Source organism: Ctenopharyngodon idella, chromosome 5 (genome assembly GCF_019924925.1).
Source record: "Ctenopharyngodon idella isolate HZGC_01 chromosome 5, HZGC01, whole genome shotgun sequence".
NCBI lineage: Eukaryota > Metazoa > Chordata > Actinopteri > Cypriniformes > Xenocyprididae > Ctenopharyngodon > Ctenopharyngodon idella.
In genome coordinates, this window is record NC_067224.1 from 41,628,351 (window position 1) to 41,649,508 (window position 21,158).

The 21,158-nt window shown below is 40.1% G+C and overlaps 1 protein-coding gene and 1 long non-coding RNA gene across 4 annotated transcripts; one reads left to right on the plus strand and one right to left on the minus strand.

Annotated features, from left to right (window-relative positions):
• Window positions 1–13,541: 13,541 nt before the first annotated feature.
• LOC127513694 (uncharacterized) lies at window positions 13,542–19,469 on the plus strand. Its single transcript, XR_007930469.1, has 3 exons — window positions 13,542–14,015; window positions 14,411–14,468; window positions 17,048–19,469. It is a non-coding gene; the product is annotated as an uncharacterized LOC127513694 (long non-coding RNA).
• Window positions 15,554–21,138, minus strand: rnf170 (ring finger protein 170). 3 transcript variants are annotated; one of them, XM_051895776.1, is made up of 7 exons: window positions 20,954–21,138; window positions 20,021–20,184; window positions 19,865–19,940; window positions 19,665–19,773; window positions 19,503–19,576; window positions 17,060–17,191; window positions 15,554–16,164 (listed from the first exon to the last, which is right to left on the minus strand). In XM_051895776.1, the coding sequence occupies exons 2-7, from the start codon at window positions 20,158–20,160 to the stop codon at window positions 15,895–15,897; spliced, it is 801 nt and encodes a 266-aa protein (XP_051751736.1). In that variant the 5' UTR covers window positions 20,161–20,184; window positions 20,954–21,138; the 3' UTR covers window positions 15,554–15,894. The 3 variants fall into 3 exon arrangements, with proteins under 3 accessions (XP_051751736.1, XP_051751735.1, XP_051751737.1); XM_051895775.1 differs by having other exon boundaries at window positions 19,665–19,782; window positions 20,954–21,118; XM_051895777.1 differs by lacking the exons at window positions 19,503–19,576; window positions 19,665–19,773 and having other exon boundaries at window positions 20,954–21,118.
• Between the last annotated feature and the right edge of the window lie 20 nt (window positions 21,139–21,158).

The following is a 21,158-nucleotide window of genomic DNA, read 5'->3' on the forward strand; positions in this document are numbered from 1 at the left end:
AGTTTTTGCTTAATATCTGCCAGTGGGGTCAGAAAAATCAACTTAACTCAAACTGATTGATGCATTTTTCATTAATCAAGTCTTAATATCTTCAGTCATTTCTCTTCTCCAGTAAATGTATCTTGATTTAAGAATGTTTAGATATTTGTGCTGGAAAACAAGACAGAAACACTGAGGAAGAACATCATTATAGAGACGAACAGACGCAGACCTGACGACCAACAACAAGCCCTAATTAAACACAAATCATTCCTCACCACTTCACAACCACTAACAGACTGTCAAGCTTTTATTTTCTTTATTTTTTTTCCCCAGCAAACATTAATACTAAGAACAGATGCTGTAAGTCTTTCCTCTGATGTTGTACAGTAATCTTCAGTGTTATCATATCATATCAAGAGCACTCAAACAGAATGAAGCATCTGAAATGGACGCAGCAGATTTGGGTGATGCTCATATTTTCCTGATGACGCTGCTTCACACCAGATTCTGTGGCTAATAAACCTCCAGCTCTTGAATATGACATTTGGATATGACAGATAAACACACATGTTCAGTTGGAGCGCAGTCTCGGGTCTGACCTGCTGTCCTGTTATCAGAGTCCCTCAGTGACCATCTGTCTCAGGAGGTGGACGCACACGAGACACAAACTCACAGTCTGCCATGAGCGCAGAGAAGAGATCCACAGGCAAACACAGAGCGAACGGGACTCCAGCTCCGCAGATGGACAGCAAGATTCCCGTTCCCGTGTTCGGCAGCCTGTCGTGATCGGATCAAACATGCAAAACTATCAGAGCCTCTTCAGTTTACATATTTAATCACCAGGGTCAAAGTAATTATAAAGAAATTCTTAATAAACATTGCCATCATTTTTCAAATTGAAATGTCTAATAAAGGAGCCGTCGTCCAGATTTACTTTAGATTCTTTTTGAGTGCAACAATTGCTTTTTTTTTTATATACTATATGCAAACAAGGAATAAAGCAATAGTTTATGGTTGGTAAGATGTTTTATTGCTTTTATTTGATTAAAAATACAGTAAAACAGTGAAATATTATTCCAATGTAAAACAGCTGTTTTCTATGTGAATATATAGTAAAGTGTAATTTATTCCTCTGAATTTTCAGCATCATTACTCCAGTCTTCAGTGTCACATGATTATTATCAATGTTCAAAACAGTTCATATTTTTGTGGAAACGGTGAAACATTTTATTTTTCAGGATTCTTTGATGAATAGAAAGTTCAAAAGAACAGCAATTATTAGAAATTTGAATCTTTTGTGACATTTACTGTCACTTTTGATCAACCAATTAATGCATCTTTAGTGAATAAAAGCATCAATCTCTTTTAAAAAAAGAATCTTGCTGACCCCAAACTTTTGAACGGCAGTGTAAATATATCCACACAAACTGAACTGATCTGAATAATGACTTGTTTGTGTTTTTAGAGCTGCTTTACAGCTGAAATTGAATGTCTCATATTTTATGAAGTTTGCATCATTGATTCTGTTTGAAGCTGCTGTGAATCAATCTGTACTGTATAAAGTGCTGTAGAAATAAAGCTGACTCGACTCTCACATGAATCTAATGTTGCAATCATTAACATGTTAGTGCTGAAGGAATATCTGTCATCTCGCTTCTGATTTCACTCAGTATCTTCAATTATTATCATATTAAGTGCATATGATTTTACAATAACTGAATATGTGCTAAAATTATTTTCTTGGAATAAAGGCACAGAGTGTTACAGCTTGAGATGGTTTGAATGAACAGGAGCAAGTGACTGTCCGTCTATTAATGAGACCTTTAACTCGTCTCATTACTGTCTCACAGACGCTGCCCTTCAGGAGGGGTCATTACAACATCATGACGTCACTGCTTTAATATCTGCCGCTGTGAAGCGTTACTCACGGACGGACAGACGCGACTGTAGGATCTCAGAGTTTGTCCTCTTCAAGTCTGAAAAACATAGAAAGAGCAGATTGAATGTTATTTTGACTGCTGTGCATGTGGTGAATCACACCGTGTTATGCTGAAACTCGAGTGAAAATGATTCAACGCCTTCTAAAGTTATCTGAGGCTTCTGCAATACAAAGTTCTGCTTCACGCTCTCTTTCAAAAGCTCAAACATGATCAAAGAGAACGTATGTGAACTCATAAACAGAGGATGAACACATGAGTGGAGCTGCTGTCAGCCTGCGTTCAGCTCTCTAAGACATTAAGGACAGAGAAGAGAAGAGGAAGAATGTAGACGTTCTCATCTGGACGAGGACTGTGGCGCTTCTCTTTGAGTCAGTGGGAGCAGCGGCCGCGACACGCCTCCAAACACCATTAAAAAGATGAAGATCTCCTGTGGATCTGAGCGTGACATCAGACCGGAGATAGAGACGAACATCTGCCCTCTGTCTGTCCTCATCACTCACACACATACACACACATACACACATACACACACACACACAAACTCATGCACATGGGCACACACTCACACACTCACATTAAAGGGTCAAGTGTTGGTGAAAAAGACACATCTTTAGCATTTTTTGAAAGCAGCTAAAGACTCGGCAGCTCGGGTTGAGTTCGGCAGGTCATTCCTCCAGCAGGGAACAGTCCAGTTCGCCTGAAGAACGCAAGCTTCTGGAGGACACACAGGTCTGAAGTAGTGAGTTTAGGTATAGTGTGCAGAGCCAGAGGTTGTTCTGTAGGCAAACATCAATGCCTTGAATTTGATGCGAGCAGCAATTAGCAACTAGTGCAAACTGTTAGTGTGTGATGTTGCTGTTTGATCATAAACAACATCTGCAAAGTTACGACACTCAAAGTTCAATGCAAAGAGAGATATTTTCTTTTACAGAAATCCCCATTTAAGGACTATAACAAACGGTTGGTAGGAACTACAACAAGCTTCTTCCCAGGTTGGTGACACTAACCCTAAAATTTACATAAACCCCTGCCCCCTTTGTTGTGTGTTCTCGGGGGCGGGGTTTATGTAAATTTTAGGGTTAGTGTCACCAACCTGGGAAGAAGTTCGTTGTAGTTCCTACCAACCGTTTGTTGGCCATGTTGGGCTGCTTTAGAGAAGAGGAAGAGTTGTTGTAGTAGAGTGTTGTTGACATGCCGTCATTTTACACCGGACTGCTTCACAATCGAGGGTCAATTCAACACAAAAGATTAACATGACGGCACATGCTAGTGGATGAGTTGAATCAACTCCACAGCAACTACATAAATTTATCCACTAACCATTCATAAACGTCCAGTTTCATTCTAAAAGTTGTAACTTCTTCCTGAGTCTCTCCATCAGTGTCGACTCCGGTTTGAACAATGTAAGGCTGAACACCGTTACTGACAATCCTCATTTTGGCTGCGTGAGATTCTCCAGCTTTGTTGTTGTTGAGCAACCGAAGCACAAGCTGTTAAAGCTCCGCCCTCTTCTGGAAAGGGGGCCGGGAGCAGCAGCTCATTTGCATTTAAAGGGACACGCACAAAAACGGCGTGTTTTTGCTCACACCCAAATAGGAGCAAATTTGACAAGCTATAATAAATGACCTGTGGGGTATTTTGAGCTGAAACTTCACAGACACATTCTGGAGACACCAGAGACTTACATTACATTAGGGCATTATAGGTGCCATTTACCACAAGCAGTTCTGTCTTGGTCCTTGTCTGTCAATCAGGCTGAGATGCGAGCAGCTACCGTTGGATCATCTGGTTGGAATGAGAGGTTGAGGCAGTGATAGGAAAAACCATGTTTCTGAATGACAGGTCCTAGTGATGTCATGTAGATGGAGAAGAGAAGCGGTCCAAGCACTGAGCCCTGAGGCACTCCAGTAGACAGATGTTGTGACTTCACCTCACCCCTCCACGACACCCTGAAGGACCTACCTGAGAGGTAAGACTTGAACCACTGGAGTACGGTTCCTGTTATGCCCTTCATCATGAGGGTTGACAGGAAGATCTGGAGGTTAACGGTGTCAAAAGCAGCAGACAGATCCAGCAAGGTGAGAGTTTCAGAGCTTCAATAACCGAGAGCAGGGCAGTCTCAGCTGAGTGGCTGTGTTTGAAACCAGACTGGTTGTTGTCCTGGGAGTTGTTCTGAGAAAGAAAGATAGAGATTTGGTTGAACTCGCTCAAGTGTTTTAGCAATGAATGGAAGCAGGGATACCAATCTGTAGTTTTCTAAAGGTGTTGGATTTAGAGTGTGTTTCTTAAGCAGTGGGGTTACCTGAGCCTGCTTAAATGCTGTGGGAAAGACACCAGTGTGAAGAGAGGTATTAATAATGTGAGTGAGTGCAGGTACAACTGAAGAAGAGACGGCCTGAAGGAGATGAGTGGGGATAGGATAAAGTGGACAGGTAGTAGAGTGATTGGAAAGGATAAATTTTGGAGACTTCTGCCTCCGAGAGTGAAGAGAAAGATGGGAGACTGTGTTTGCTGTTAAGATGTGTGTGTCAGTTTGCAGTGTGAAGAACTGGCCACTGATAGTTTTTGTTTTATTTATGAAGAATGTGGCAAAGTCGTCGGCTGGTAGAGTAGATGAAGGAGGGGCGAGGAGGACTAAGATGAGAGGAAAAGGTTTTGAAAAGCGTGCGAGAGTCAGAAGAATTGTTAATTTTGTCATTTTAGCAGTAGAGACATTTGCTGAGAAGGAAGAGAGGAGTGATTAATACAAACCAAGATCAGTAGGATCTTTCGATTTGTGCCACATCCTCTCTGCAGCGCTGAGTCTAGAACGAACCTCATGGAGAACATCAGATAGCCAGGGGGCAGAGGGGGTGGCGCGGGCTGGTCTGGATGAAAGGGGGAAAAAGTTGTCTAAACAAGATGTTAGAGTGGGGGAGGAAGAGTGGATGAGACCAAAGAGGATAGACACTCACTCTCTCTCTCACACACACACACACACACACACTAACCTCCTTTACATCTGTGCCATCACAATCTTCTTCAGACACATCGGAATCTTTTATCAGCTTCTGTAAAATCATGTTCTTCCTCAGTGTTTCTGTCTTGTTTTCCAGCACAAATATCTAAACATTCTTAAATCAAGATACATTTACTGGAGAAGAGAAATGACTGAAGATATTAAGACTTGTTTAATGAAAAATGCATCAAAATGAAGTGAGTTTGTGCTTAAAACAAGAACAAATTTCTGCCAATGGAGTCAGAAAAATAATCCTAATTAAAAGTGTTAGGGTCAAATTTTTTTCTGACCCCATTGGCAGATATTTGTTCCAAAAAACGTGTTCATGTACTATTTAATCAGAATAAGGGCTTATAATATGAAATGTTAACGAAACAAGCATGACTTGTAGTACTTCATCTCTAGGTAAATCACTGCATGCAGCTGCTGGTTTTTGTGATAATGCGTTCCTGCAGGGCTGGACACAAAATAACATGACATTCCCAGATTTAAAACTAAAGGTTAATGCAAATAATGAAGCCTGTAGGGCGGACTCGTGTTTCCCGTTAGCCACGTGTCACCGCTAATGTGGAGCAAACAGGTGCGTCTGACAGCAGGTGACCTTGGAGCGCAGCCGCGCGTTCATGACATCTTCTGTCCACATCGCTCTCTTTACCTGATGTTACTATCACAGACGTCAGAGGAGATCAACCCTGCGAAGAGAGCAGCGAGACCTGACGTCTGTGTCGAGTACAGCACTACCTCGCCGTAAATGTCACGGCTCGCCACGGGCCCGTGGTGCTTTTAGACATTAGCTGAGCTTTACACCGCATATGAGACTCGAGACTGATTCAAAACTCATACAGATCAGATGTTTGATGACTTTTACTTAGTGTCAGTCTCAGACAGACCAACTGATATAGATTGAGCACAAAAAAGCACGAGCTGATGAAACGCACTGCAAAAAATCATGTTCTTCCTCAGTGTTTCTGTCTTGTTTTCCAGCACAAATATCTAAACATTCTTAAATCAAGATACATTTACTGGAGAAGAGAAATGACTGAAGATATTAAGACTTGGTTAATTAAAAATGATAGGAAAAAACATGTTTCTGAAAGACAGATCCTACTGATGACATGTAGATGGAGAACAGAAGCGGTCCCAGCACTGAGCCCTGAGGCACTCCAGTAGACAGATGTTGTGACTTCACCTCACCCCTCCACAACACCCTGAAGGACCTACCTGAGAGATGAAAAATGCATCAAAATGAAGTGAGTTTGTGCTTAAAACGAGAACAAATATCTGCCAAAGAAGTCAGAAAAATAATCTTAATTCAAAGGGAAAACAAGTTTATTTTTCTGACTCCACTGGCAGATATTTGTTCTTGTTTTAAGCACAAACTTGCATTTTTCATTAATCAAGTCTTAATATCTTCAGTCATTTCTCTTCTCCAGTAAATGTATCTTGATTTAAGAATGTTTAGATATTTGTGCTGAAAAACAAGACAGAAACACTGAGGAAGAACATCATTTACAGAAGCACGGTTAGTAACTAGTTCCTCTGCCAGAATCCTCCCGTACGACCCGTGCTGTCCGTAGGATTGTCTTTAACGAGTTCTCATTAGCTTCTGAAGACGTCGCCATGGCAACAGAGTGACGCACACCTGCAGATGCCGGTCCATATGCACGCGGGCTGAAGCCGTGATGGATTTACCCATGAAAAACTATTCTGGACTTGAACTTTAACAGTCAGCCTTCCACTCTCTGTATCATCCAGAGAAAGTACGTCAATCATCAGAAGTGTGATGCAAACGCATCTGCTTCAGCGACTCGACTCACTCGACCGCCAGCAGTTCATCGCACTGAACATTGTTCATTAGATCAAATGTCTTCATCTTTATACAGTACAGACTGTTTCAAAGCTGTACTAATGTTGTAAAATTAATTTCAGCTATAAGCAGCTCTAAAAGCACAACAGTGTCATTATTCAGATCAATTCAGTTCAAGTTTTGTTCTCGTCAGTGCAGTCAGATCAATAATATCAATGAATATTAAGTGTCTTTTAAACCCAAACTCAAACGTTGTCCGTCAATCGTTTGTTTGCAAAGTGTGTTTTTGCATCTTTCTTTACAATAAACAACACTTGACTTATCTAATACAATGACATTCAGACATGAAGTGTGATTAAAGACTCGTCACATTTGTGTAGGACAGGAATGGAAATCTGGTTGATTTTCACTGTGAATGTGTGTTCAAGTTTGGTGAAGTTTGGTGAAGTTTGGCCCGTGTGACGCGTTCACATTCACTCCAGATCTGGTCACCTTCTTCACCTGCAGCATTTCACTGTGCGAAGGTCAAAGAATCAGTTTAACACAGAAAAAATCAGAGTGATTCACACTGGAATTCTGCAGACATTTCCTGCTCTTTCCCAGCTCTCGCTGTGGTTAACCTCGTGTTTCCTCACATACCTGACACCAACTGAGTCAGAACCGAGGAAGAGCTCAGAGAATGGGGAACTAGTCTCTGACCAGCTGTAGAGGACAAGAAACGCTGAAAACATCTCATTTAAATTCTGGACCGATACAAGTAATATTAAGTGAAACGGCCACAATAAGGTTTCATAGTTAATGCACTGTGAACTTACATGAACAAACAATGAAGAATTGTATTTTTATGAACTAACATTAAAAAAAGATTGATAATGCTGTTAAAAATATTGTGCTTATTGTTAGTTCATGTTAACATATGCATTAACTAATGATTAAGAATGGGATCTTATTATAAAGTGTCACTAGTAAAACTTCTCTATTCTCAAAACTAAAGCACAGATGAATTGGGTTGATGATAAAAAGGTGTTTTTTGTCATTTTTGGAGAGCGTCTGATCAGCATCACTGTATGGTGTGAACGTTCTGCTAAACATCTGATTTTGTGCTGCACTGAGGCAAGAAAGTCATCGGGTTTGAACATGGAGAGAGGGAGTAAATGAGGACAGAACTGACATACAAATAAAAGAAAATCAAGAAAGAAAGGGCGTCTTCATCTGGTTTTCAGTCCTCTGGCTCATGTAAAGGCAGCAGGTATCCACATCCCCCAGAACACAGCGCTGTGATTGAGGAGAGGAGGATCTAAATGTCAGCTGTGATATCAGATAAAACGAGCTGAACCTCACTGTGAGCACGACTCTCTCTCTCTCTCTCTCTCTCTCTCTCTCTGCGTCAGCGTTTGTTCAGCCCACCTCTGATGAGTCAGTCTCCCACTCGCTGACGCTCTCAGCCAATCAGAGAGCTCACTGCTGCCACTGCTGCCGTCAGAGCCCTGGTGATGAACACACACACACACACACACACACACACACACATTTTTTCACTACATTATTAGTGAGGACATTGCATAGACTTCCATTAACTTTATATCAGGTTATAACTTTATTTACTATTGGCAGATATTTGTTCTTTTTTAATCATAAACTCACTTCATTTTGATGCATTTTTCATTAATCAAGTCTTAATATCTTCAGTCATTTCTCTTCTCCAGTAAATGTATCTTTATTTAAGAATGTTTAAATATTTGTGCTTGAAAACAAGACAGAAACACTGAGGATCATCATTTTTTGCAGTGTGTGTGTTGTTGGATGAAGTGGAGTGATGTCCGTCTGAGGTTCAGCGCGTCTCATGTGTCTGTATCTCTCTCGTTTTAACTGTTATATGCGCGTCTCTGTATTGAAGGACACCGATGTGCTGAAGTCTTCGCCTTCTAAAACCCTCTGCTGGTGTGAGTGACGCTTCAGAGCGCTTCATAACCACCTTCACCAGGTTATAAACCTTCATCCTCTTCGGCTCATCATCAGCATCATCTATTAAAATCCAATCAAACTGTGAATGCTGTGACTGTTCTTTCTTTCTAATCGAGTGCTGAAGGTCGAGGCTTTCTGAAGAGCTTCTGGCTGGTGACACAGTAAACTTCACTGAGCTGTTTGAGGAGGCGGTTTTAATTCCACTCAATAAACAAATTAACCCCAAACCGCTGTATGAATTTAGTTTAATGAAGATGAAAGTCATTGTAGTGGAAATAAGTGACTTAATCAAACTGGAGTTGAAGGAACAGAGACGTTCCACCTGCAGCTTTTCATGTTTTATCCTTTATCAAAAAGAAAAAAAAAATACATAAAAACAAACATAATTGCCTATTGTTTTGACCAAACACAGCAAATTAAATTACTGAAGAACCAGGGATTATGGGTAGTCAAGGCTTTTTCAATGGGCAGATACTACGATATGAGCTTCAAAGTGCTTCGCCTTTATTTAGCTTTGTATATGTCAAATTTACAGGTAAACACAATATTGCAATATTTACATTTTAATATATTCTGTATTAAATATTCCATATCAGAATTTACACGGTGATGTGAAAACCTCGTATATTTCACTTTTTTTCCTCCATAACTCAACTTACTGTTGGTCACCCTTTACATCCGTCTGTGGGCTTTGCAAATATCCAACCAATGAAAAGTTTTAAAAGAGCTTTGACTAAACCTCGTAACTCTATTGGCTCCTAAAACTGTCAGTCAAAATTCATAACTCCACCCCGCCTCTGTCGTGAGCGAGGAGTCGCAGTCGCGCGCAGCTTCTCTGCTTGTCTGCAATGCAAAGGTAAATAAAGAACTGGTCCTTTAAAAAAGTATAGCGTTTTCTTTACTCAAGAAACACCATATATATATATAAAGACTAATGCATTATGTACTTGAGGAGCGGAGAAGAGTGTCTTAGTCTGGCATTTGTCGTCGAGTCACAGCCAGATGTTTTTATAGTTTTTATAACATGAGATTTTGGCCAAATGACAGAAAAACTGAGCGCCCACATAGATACAAACAATAAACTTTATAACCTGTAAGTTGATGCACGTACTGCCTCAGGTGCAGCTACACTAATGACGGAAAAAACACGGCAAGTTGCTGGTCAAAAACTGATTTTGGTAAAATGATAATAATATAATGACACATGCAAGTTTATGATCATATATAAAGCCACAATATCAATTCTGAAAACACAGTGTTTGATTCCTCTCCATCCACACATACTTAAACTAATCTAACCAGCTAATCCACTAACGACCAAAGGTGGAAGAGAGTGTTCCTGTCGGATCCTGAACCTGGGAATCTGCACATGCTCAAAGCTCTCAGCACTGATTCATTTCCTGTGGACACTGAACACTTCCTTCCTGCCTACTGGAACTGTGTTTCATGTCATGAGTCACTGTCTACAGCTTCAGCTCTATCACACACACACACACACACACACACACACACACACACACACACACACACACACACACACACTCACACACTCACACAATGTCAAATCATTGGCTTTTATGAAAACCTGAAGCAGAGAAATTGTCGTCTATCCGTCTGAACGTATGAAGAGCTGATGAAGTTACAGACAGAACATCTATTGCTCGAACTGACCTGGGAAACTTCATCAAACACAATCACTAACTCTTCCTCAAACAGGCCCAGAATATTAACCTGCTACTTTTTAGAAATGATTTAGTTTCCTGGCAGACGATCCGATTCTGTGACTTTAAATGAAAGCCGGGCGTAACGGGCGTTTGCGTATGTATGGCAGGATTGGTCGTGTAGGCGTTGGGTTGGGCACACACTCACACACACACACACACACACACACACACACACACACACACACACACACACACTGCTATAGTCCCGGAGCAGAGCCCTACCCATAATCCCGTGCCAGACAAGAGAAGGGCATGAGAAACAGCAGCTCTGTTTGGGTGGGACGGCAAGAATGATTCCACCTCTCCATTTACTGACCCTGAACATCATGAGCGACGGACGCACACACTTCTGCCCAACTCTCTGCGTCAGAGCTTTTGGCCGCGACTCATTCTTCTGGTGAAGCAGAATAAAGTGAAGTCGGAGTCGCAGCAGAACAAACACGACACGCTGCGAACAGAAGAGAAACGATCAGTGTGGAAAACATGATTCAGTAAAACTAAGCAAGTCTCAGAACTCACTCACCTGAGCGATCTTACACTCATCATTCTTCTCATTAGTGCTGTTCATCAAGTCGAGTCAGCTTTATTTCCACAGCGCTTTATACAGTACAGATCATTTCAAAACAGCTTCACAGTCATAAACAGAAGTGTTAATTTGTCCACAAGCATCAGTCCTGATCTAGACTCATAATTACATAATACTTTCAGGTTTGACAGGTTTTTTCCATTTTTTCCTAGTGATAAAGAATGTTTAATTCATTAATGTTATTAAAATTAAAAATGAATTAAGACTAAATCCATAAAGTGATCTCATGATGGAACACTAACAGGTTCTACATCTGAATCTCCCGACGGAATCCTTTATGGTTCCATATTGAACCTGTTCTGAGATCAGTAATGAAGATGTTTGTGACCGTCTGCTGGTTCAGGATCAGTGATTAAAGTTTGACACACAAAACATCTAAAAACTGATTTGAGGTGTTTAATCTGTAATTCACAGCCTCAGGAAATAAACGACTAGATGAATAAATATCAACCTTCCTCTTACTTCTCTTAGAGAGAAAAACAGAGAAATGCAGAAGTGACTTTGAAGAAGAGATCTTAAATATGAACATTCTCACACACACACACACACTCTCTCACACACACACGAATGCACACGCACTCTCTCACACACACACACACACACACACACACACGCACTCTCTCTCACACACACACACACACACACACACACACACACACACACACACACACACACACAGGTTTGTTTTGCTATCTTAGTGAGGACATTGCATAGACTTCCACTGATTTTATATTAGGTCAATGATATTTTCTGTCACCTAACTCAACCCCTACTCCTAAACAGAAACATGTGCAAAACACTAGATTTAAATAAAAACTTATTTTTGGCTGATTTAAAACTAGTGAGGACCAGTCAATGTCTCACTAGTGGGTTGTCAAAGTATTTCACAATATAAGTGAGGACATTTGGTGCTCACAAGTATAGCCAAAACAAGTACACACACACACACACACACACACACACACACAGGTTTGTTTTGCTATCTTAGTGACGACTCTCCATAGGCGTAATGGTTTTTATACTGTACATTCTCTCCCCCTACACTACCCCTAACTCTACCCATCACAGGAAACTGTCTGCATTTTTACATTTTTAATAAAACATTGTTTAGTATGTTTTTAAAGTTATTTTAAATGTGAGGACTCATGAAATGTCCTCATATTTCATGTTTACGTCGTAATACAAGTGTAATACCCATGTCATTATACACATTTGTATAAACACACACACTCTCTCTCACACACACGTGTAAACACGATGCAGACGTCACTTCAGATCGGCGTGAGGAACTCTTGGCAGAGGCCTGTAACCGCAGGTCAAACACACTGAAGATGAGCGCTGCGATCGGGATGTCAGGCCCCGTCACAACTCCCTGATCACTGACATTTCCAAACGCTCACTGGAGCGAATTAAACACCATCATTACTGACACACATCTGAGCGTGCCGTCTGAACCCCAGTGCATGCTGGGTAACTGCATTATTCTGGATCCCTGCTGGAATCATTACCACAAACACTCCCAATTCCTAAAAATGATCCTCGAATTACAATTCAGGCCCTGAAATTGAACCGAGTAGTGAACAGGAACAAGAAATGAAATTTGAATTAAGGAAGTAGAATGAAAAATTAACTAAAATCGAAACAAATTACAAAATCCAAATTCAAGAAATAACTCCAATAAGTGATTTTTAAAGATTTTTAAACAAAAACAACTTTGAATGACAGCCTGGATTGACAGAGTTTGTGATGTTTTCTTGGCCTTACAGACAGGCAGGTTTATATATGAAAAACACTTAATTTCCCAGAATGCATTACCTGCTGATTTTCTCCGAGGTTAAAGGTCACGCGGGGCCTTGTTCTGATATGTTCAGTCACGTATGTACAGCTCCAGCTAACTGAACAGGAAACAAGAAAATCTTGATATATTTCAAAACAGCAATAAAATCTGTTATGAGTGAAAACATAAACCAGAGTTATCATAGTTATTAGTAATCTTTTGAATTAGATTTTATATTTTTCATTTTAGGTTTTTTATATATATATATATATATATATATATAAAATATATATTTATATTTAGTTAAATATATATAGTTATTTGCCATGGCAACATTTCTAAATTTTATTTATTTTTTATTTCAGCTTTCACCAATTAACAAAAATGTTTTTTAATAGTTTTAGTTTAGATTAACGATAACAATACTGACATGAACTGAAATAATGCTAATCCTGCCAACGAAACGCTATTCATACATGGAATTATTTATTAAACATTAATCTTTTATCATTTTATCAAAGCAAATGCCACTCGAGGCTGAACACGTCATCATAAGATTTCAAAATATGATTTCAAAGATCTGAAACAGTGAAATGAGGCTTTACTAAGTTCTGCTTCAGATTACTGCCAAACGCATTCTAGTGATTTCACCTCAGTTTAAGCCTCTCATTTTCCTGGTAAATGACTCTAACTGCTTACTTTCCTCTGATCTAACAGGAGTTCGTGATCACGTGCACATCATGAATCTGTTGCTGGGTGAGTTTCACGCGCCTCTGCTGCCCCCTGCTGCTCTCATGAAGGGTTTCACTTTCTCCATCTGCAGGCGTTCGTTTTTTGAAACAGACACCGATTCTTGTTATTTTCAAAGCCTGCTTCTACAAGAAAACCTCAGAATCAAGTGCTAGTGTTGTGACAGTATCACACTGAACATGGCAGCCCCTGATTATATGATTATATCATCATAAGAGGATTATTTCGGGTGTATAATCACGCGCATATGCCCTTGACACAGGAGAACTCGGTGCTGATCCATGTGCAAGAGAGAAGCTGATATATTAAAACAACAGTCAGGTGATGATGGACGGTCGATTAGTACAACAGACCGTCATTAGTTGTTAAAGTCGGCATGAAACAGAAGTTGCGCTGGTCTTTTGTCGCCTATTGAGCCGTATATCCGAGTGAAACGCTTCTCAAACAAGAACAAATGTAGGGCGCGTCAACAGTCAACTTACTGAGGTAAACGCTGCACACAACGGTATCGCTCTTCACAACGTCGTACACATAACGGTAATTAATATGATAAGCATGTGCAGTCTTAAGCGAGAGTCTCAGGTTTCTATAGGAACCGGAGCTTCTAAGGGCAGCTGCAGTGACACAAATCACTTTATCAATCAGTGATTGGCTCTTTTACTTAGAAGGCGGGACGTATTCCGCCCTTTTGCTCGTTGCAGTTTCTCCCATTCATAACAGGAGTGAATCATCTTTCTATATCTATAGTCTTTGATATAGTTCATCATAACATCACTTTTTTAACTTTAGTTAGTGTGTAATGTTGCTGTTTGAGCATAAACAACATCTGCAAAGTTACAGGGCTGAAAGTTCAATGCAAACGGAGATATTTTCTTTTACAGAAATCACTGTTTAAGGACTACAACAAACGGCTGGTAGGAACTACAAGCCTCTTTCCAGGTTGGTGACATCACTAACCCTAGAATTTACATAAACCCCGCCCCCGAGAACACACAACAAAGTGGGTGAGGCCATGTTACTGCATTACAGTACATAACACCAATGCAACAGCATGTCATAAAAGCAAGATGACAACATGACAAGTTATAACCGTAATTAAACTAAACTATACATGTTCTATCTTCATGCATCATATATTCTTTGGCTCTGTAAGCATTTTACAACAGTTCCCACACGAGTGATTTATAGATTATCATGACAGAATATGCTAATCAATGACTTTAAGATAGTTACCTCCACATCAGCTACATAAATTCATCAACTAACCGTTCAGAAGCGTCCTGTTCAAAATGTTGTCACTTCTTCTTGAGTCTCTCCATCAGTGTCCGACTCCGTTTTGAACATAAAAGACTGAAGTTTCTGACATTTTCAGTGAGTCTGCGTGAGGTAATGTGAGGCGCTGCTAAGTGCTAACCATAGAGGTGCTAACACGAAATTCTGAAACTCCGCCCCCTTTTGAGAGCAGCAGCTCATTTGCATTTAAAGGGACACACACAAAAACGGAGCGTTTTTGCGCACCTTCAAAAAGTGACAAATTTAACATGCTATAAAAATGATCTTGAGGGTATTTTTAGCTAAAACTTCACATACACACTCTGGGGACATCAGAGACTTATTTTACATCTTGTAAAAGTGGCATTATACCACCCCTTTAAAACTGGATTTTCACCACAGGGGACTTTAAAACTATAATGATGTGAACCGATAAATCATTTAGAATAAACACTGCACTATTCCATTAAAAATAAGAAATGCCCATTTTGATTTCATAGGGGATTTAAGCGGAGAAATTGTAAGTAAAACAGTTTTCTCAAAGCGTTAATAAATATGTATCTATCTCAGAGTCGGCGAACAGAACTAATGTGTTCCTCACTTCCTGTGCAATAAAGGCCATAAAACAAAACAACAACATATAGTGTGCTGATTTATACACGAGGAAGATGAATGAAGGCATTGTACTGTAAGGCATTGTATCTCAACTATATTAACATTTCAAAAGATCCATCAAAGTAATTCAAGGTAAATTCCATTTTTCAGAATCTCTCTTTAATACAGATATCAGCCCAGCTTGAATGACAGACAGCGACAGACTGAAACTCTGCTGTGTGTTTGACACTGTAGAAAGGCAGCGAATGTCCTTAAACACGTCTGTACTGTTGTTTAAAAGTCTCTTAAAAGTTGTGTGTGTTTGTTCGACGGATCAGACTTTGGGTTGTGCTGCGAAGAACACAGAACAGCAGCTTTACGAGGTTTAATCAGACGTGTTCTTACAACATAAAGGCGTCTGAATCTTCAGTGAAGCAGGACAAACCGGAAATCTACAGAACAAAAGCTAAAGGTGACACCCGAGCAGGCTTCAAACGCCTCACCCGGCCAGTCTCTGCGTCACCACCTCACGGTACATGATGGAGATGTAGATGAAGAGGAGGAGAATGACGAAGAAATCATCCATGAAGCCCAGCAGACCGACCACGCCCTCCGGGATGAAGTCCAGCGGCGAGGCCAGGTACGTCAGCGCGCCCACCAGACACAGCAGGATCCGGATGCGGAACATCCAGAAGAGGCCGCCGACGGAGAACATCTCTCTGAAGGCGTGCCGGAGCAGCGTGGGAACGTCCCGCAGACGGTCCAGCAGCTTCAGGAATCAAACACAAACGCATTTTAACATCTGGGCAACTACTGCATTCAGCTGTATTCACACTGCTGTCCAATCAAACGCGCTCTAGAGTGAGAATGATATCACATGACCCCAATATACTCGCAGCAAAGATCTGTCCTGTTCTTCACTTAGGGGTAAAAAGAGTCTAAAAACCGTTGTAAAAACACTCACGTTAAAGTCAGTTCAACTTTTAAAGAACGTCAATTTCAACTTTTAATCTCATAATTATGACTTAGTATGTCATAATTTTAACTTTTTATGCCATAATTAAGATTTAGCATGTCAATTTCAACTGTTTATCTCATATTTATGATTTAGTGTCATAATTCTGTTTTTTTGTCATAATTAATATTTAGTATGTCAATTTGAACTGTTTATCTCATAATTATGATTTAGTGTCATAATTCTGTTTTTTATGTCATAATTAAGATTTAGTATCTCAATTTGAACTGTTTATCTCATAATTACGATTTAGTGTCATAATTCTGTTTTTTTTGTCATAATTAAGATTTAGTATGTCAATTTCAACTGTTTATCTCATATTTATGATTTAGTGTCATAATTCTGTTTTTTTGTCATAATTAATATTTAGTATGTCAATTTGAACCGTTTATCTCATAATTATGATTTAGTGTCATAATTCTGTTTTTTTGTCATAATTAAGATTTAGTATGGCAATTTCAACTGTATCTCATAATTATGATTTAGTGTCATAATTCAGTTTTTTATGTCATAATTAAGATTTACCAAAGCATGATTGTTCACATTTATGTGGTAGAAATGAGCTTCCACACTTATAAAAGTGACACGCTCTTTAACAAAGCTGAAGAGAAACTGAAGATATGGTTTTATTTCACAGATGGACACTCACGGAGCGCGGCTGTCCGGAGAACCTGCGGTTGTAATCGTTGATGTCGGTGAGGATCAGAGCCGGCTCCACCTGCCCGTCTGGAGTCTGAGCGCTGCGGCCGTTGTCTTGGAAAAGCGGAAAGAGCAGGGTCACCTGACAAACCAATAAAGGTCAAGGGTCAGGCCACATACAGACTGGATTATGATGATATATGTGACATATATATGATATATGCATCTTTATCATTAGGATACGTACCAAAAACTTTTAAGCTGGCTATTATTAAACCTCTTATTAAAAAACCACAACTTGATCCTAGAGAATTAGTCAATTACAGGCCGATCTCAAATCTCACTTTTCTGTCAAAAATACTAGAAAAGGCAGTATCATCACAGCTATGTTCCTTTTTAGAAAGAAATGGTATCTGTGAGGATTTCCAGTCAGGATTTAGACCGTACCATAGTACTGAGACTGCTCTCATTAGAGTTACTAATGATTTGCTCTCATCATCAGATCGTGGTTGTATCTCTCTATTAGTGTTACTGGATCTTAGTGCTGCATTTGACACTATTGATCACAATATTCTTTTAAATAGACTCGAAAATTATGTTGGCATTAGTGGAATTGCATTGTCATGGTTCAAATCATACTTATCTGACCGTTATCAGTTTGTAGTAGTAAACGAAGACATGTCATATCGATCACAAGTTCAATATGGAGTACCACAAGGCTCAGTACTAGGACCGTTGCTGTTCACTCTGTACATGCTACCCTTGGGAGATATCATTAGGAAGCATGGCGTTAGTTTTCACTGTTACGCTGATGATACTCAGCTCTATATTTCTTCGCGCCCTGACGAAACTTACCAATTCACAAAATTAACGGAATGCATAACTGATATAAAAAAATTGGATGACCAGTAATTTCCTACTACTAAATTCAGAAAAAACAGAGATTCTAATTTTTGGACCAAAAACTTCTTCACGTAATAACCTAGAATATTGTCTAACACTTGATGGCTGCTCTGTTAAGTCTTCGTCGTCAGTTAGGAACCTGGGTGTGCTCTTTGATACCAATCTTTCATTTGAAGGCCATGTTACTAGCATCTGTAAAACCGCATTCTTCCATCTTAAAAATATATCTAAACTACGACATATGCTCTCAATGAAAAATGCAGAACAGTTAGTTCATGCGTTCATGACCTCAAGGCTAGATTACTGTAACGCTCTACTGGGTGGTTGTTCTGCTCGCCTGATAAATAAACTCCAGCTGGTCCAAAATGCAGCAGCTAGAGTTCTTACTAGAACCAGGAAGTATGACCATATTAGCCCAGTTCTGTCAACACTGCATTGGCTTCCTGTTAAACATCGTATAGATTTTAAAATCTTGCTAATTACTTACAAAGCACTAAATGGTTTAGCTCCCCAGTACCTGAGCGAGCTCCTAATTCATTATAGTCCTTCACGTCTATTGCGATCTCAGAATTCAGGCCAGCTGATAATACCTAGAATATCAAAATCAACTGCAGGTGGTAGATCCTTCTCCTATTTGGCAACTAAACTCTGGAACAATCTTCCTAGCATTGTTCGGGAAGCAGACACACTCTGTCAGTTTAAATCTAGACTAAAAACGCATCTCTTTAACCTGGCATACACATAACACATTACCAATTTATATTTCCAAATCCGTTAAAGGATTATTAGGCTGCATAAATTAGGTCAGCCGGAACCGGGAACACTTCCTATAACACCTGATGTACTCGTTACATCAGAAGAAGAATGGCATCTACGCTAATATTAGTCTTTCTGTTTATCCCGAGGTTCACCGTAGTCAACCGGATCCGGGCCGTATCCAGGTGAAACCAAGGACCTGCACCTTGACACGACCACAACGCAGCCCTGAAGTATCAGCAGAGATTGAGTCAACTAGATCATCCACTGTGAGGGCCTCATCGACACGACAGCCACGACACAATTCCTCAACAACCGTCCATACCGGCGTGATGAATACGATCCTCAATTGGATGGAACTGAAATAAATACTTTTAATGTTGCGATCCTATTGGACTTATGATAGCAACCTGAATTGTAACAAAGCACTGTTGGCCAGAGGAGAACTGGCACCCCGACTAAGCCTGGTTTCTCCCAAGGTTTTTTTCTCCATTTTAACACCAATTTGCCACTTGTCTGCCACCTAATGTCACCTGATGGAGTTTGGGTTCCTTGCCGCTGTCGCCTCTGGCTTGCTTAGTTGGGGACACTTGACTTGACATTTGATATTCAACAGTGCTTTTGATCTGCCTGCATTGACACTATTCTTTAAGAGCTGCTGTGCAGCCAAACAATGTACCAGTTATCAATGTAAAGCTGCTTTGACACAATCTACATTGTAAAAAGCGCTATATAAATAAAGGTGACTTGACTTGACAAAAGTCTGTCTGGTCCATAACTGAACTGAGATGTACCATTTGCCTGCAGATGGGGCAGTTGATGGCGCCGAGCCACGCTCCGTAACGCCAGTACGCGATGATACATGGACCTTTGATCACAAGACCAGACACAAACATGTTTCAGCAGATACAATCAGCTCATACTGAAACGGCTGAATGCGAGACGGATCTCCTCACCGCAGAAGAGATGGCCACAGTTGGTCTCGACGGGCAGAACGGCCTGCTGCAGACACACGGGACACGACATGTCCGAGTAGAACTGATGCCGGGGCTGCGAGGACGACACCTGACCAGACTAACACACATCATCGTGGCTCATGATGTTAAATAACACAAGAACAACACTGGATCTGAATAATGACGTCCTCATCACAAACCTGCTCTGTCTGCAGCTGTTCTCGGACCACACGCACATGCTCCTGATTCTCCGGGTGGATCCGCTGCTGCTCGCTCCTGAAAGACCGAATGTGTTATTATGTGTTGATGAGGTGTGGGGTCAGAGGTCAGGGGTCAGGGGTCAGAGGTCATCTCACCTGCAGAGCAGCGTCACCAGGCCGAGCAGAAAGGCCACGCTGAGCAGCAGCACCAGCAGGACGGGGTCGCTCACGCCTTCAATGAGCGACGCTTCATCTGGAACCAGAGAGCTGCCGTCCAAACACTTGCTGACTTCCATCACGCCTGCTCATGTCCTCCAGCGCTGACACACCACACACACATCACAACACATCTGTTACACTACACACTCTTATTTGACTGAAAGAAATTAACACTTTATTCATCAAAGACGCATTAAATTGATCAAAAGTGACAGTAAAGACATTTATAATGTTACAAAAGATTCTATTTCAAATAAATGCTGTTCTTTTGAACTTTCTATTCATCAAAGAATCCTGAAAAATGAAAGTTTCCACAGAAATCTGAGCTGTTTTGAACATTGATAATAATCATGAATGTTTCTTGAGCAGCAAATCATCATATCAGAATGATTTCTGAAGGATCATGTGACACTGAAGACTGGAGTAATGATGCTGAAAATTCAGAGGAATAAATTACACTTTACTATATATTCACATAGAAAACAGCTGATTTACATTGGAATAATATTTCACAATTTTTACTGTATTTTTGATCAAAATATGTAATATTAAATATAATAAATTTTAGTATTAATCTAGTATTGTAATATTAATATTAATATTGTAAAATACATTGTTATAATATTTAATCCCAAACTGTTTTACACGTCGATGATTTGTGAGAATAACAACATTACACATCTGATAATCTATAATAATTACATATGTACACGCTGTTCGATCTGTGAGAATAATATTCACACGTTTTGTGATCTATAATAATAATACCATTTAAACGTCTGATCATATATGAGAATAAATCGATTATAAGAGAACAGCTCATGATAAACACACACAGATGTCGTCAGTGGCTGCGGTTCAAACACTTACATGAGAAAACACACCACAGTTTCAGGCCTCAAGTACACTTTCGAAAATTATACTGTTTAGTGTTTGTGTTTGTGTGTGTTTGCGATATATGGATGATTCAGTTCCGCATTCCTCCTCTTCTTGTTGTGATTCGGCGGTTATTAGTGCACGAGCGCCGCCTGCTGCTCTGGAGTGTGGATCAAACAATAGGCTTACATTCTCTCTT

Excerpts from the sequence above, each read along its gene's own strand:
- rnf170 (XM_051895775.1), bottom strand. The coding sequence starts at position 20,160 with ATGGAAGTCAGCAAGTGTTTGGACGGCAGCTCTCTGGTTCCAGATGAA. Across the intron at positions 17,192-19,502 it reads GCCCCATCTGCAGGCAAATG|GTGACCCTGCTCTTTCCGCT; the intron begins GTACATCTCAGT and ends TTGGTTTGTCAG. Across the intron at positions 16,165-17,059 it reads TCTCCGGACAGCCGCGCTCC|CTGCTGGACCGTCTGCGGGA; the intron begins GTGAGTGTCCAT and ends TGATTCCTGAAG.